Below are 788 nucleotides of genomic sequence, written 5' to 3'. Positions count from 1 at the left end.
AGACACACAGATTAAATTACTCCAGCCATATTTACATCATTATTATAATACCATTATTTCTTAGAGAAACATCAAACTGTTGTCTTTTTGAAGTAAACTAAAAGTAAAATCAAATACTACAAGCATCTTTGGCTGTTGATTGGAGGAGAAAGAAACTCACTGCATCCTCATCAGTGTCCAACATCCAGGGGCCTGATAAACAACACAAGATCACTGTTTGAAATGAAATAAACCGAGTGACATGACCTTTGATTAAACCATATCTGCATAATGCTGTTGAAATAATCTTGAATGCATGCAACGCAGTGCATGTGTACTAATACCCTGATCTCATGATATTACAGTTTTTCTGGATTGCTTAAACACATTTCTTGAAACTATGCCTCATATTCTCAAAACAGTAAACACAAATCCATAACGTCTCACCCAATTCCCCAAACATCCTATTTTCAGGTCAAAATGAAGCTCTACACTCAAAACCATTCACTCTTGCTGAAAGACCAAACTTTGGCCTCAGACATCACACACAAGCCCTCAAAAACACACACACTACAACATAGTATTACACACACTGGTGCAATAAATTCAAAACAATATATCCAAAACTGGTAAGTTATGTTGCTTGTGGTTCCAGTCACGAACGAGAGCAGCGCGATGGAAGCTGACGTTATCCCAAACAACAATGTAGGAGGCTGCGCTGGTTCCCTGTGGTCCAGCTGAAACATATGCTCTCTTATGCCGAGTTCACACTGCATGATTTTCAAACTCGTCGGATCGCCGTTGTTTTC

At 38.8% G+C, this 788-nt stretch overlaps 1 protein-coding gene across 1 annotated transcript in view; it reads right to left on the bottom strand.

The window, feature by feature from the left end:
* The window catches only part of LOC107724635 (contactin-6), a 12,531-nt gene that overhangs the window by 525 nt on the left and 11,218 nt on the right, over window positions 1-788 (bottom strand). Inside the window, exon 9 of the mRNA XM_016533634.1 lies at window positions 161-192. Coding sequence (XP_016389120.1) covers window positions 161-192 — 32 coding nt within the window. The remainder of the gene's footprint in view (window positions 1-160; window positions 193-788) is intronic.

Source organism: Sinocyclocheilus rhinocerous, unplaced genomic scaffold (assembly GCF_001515625.1).
Source record: "Sinocyclocheilus rhinocerous isolate Xijiao unplaced genomic scaffold, SAMN03320098_v1.1 scaffold2440, whole genome shotgun sequence".
Taxonomy (NCBI): domain Eukaryota; kingdom Metazoa; phylum Chordata; class Actinopteri; order Cypriniformes; family Cyprinidae; genus Sinocyclocheilus; species Sinocyclocheilus rhinocerous.
This window is presented reverse-complemented; position numbering and strand designations above follow the sequence as displayed.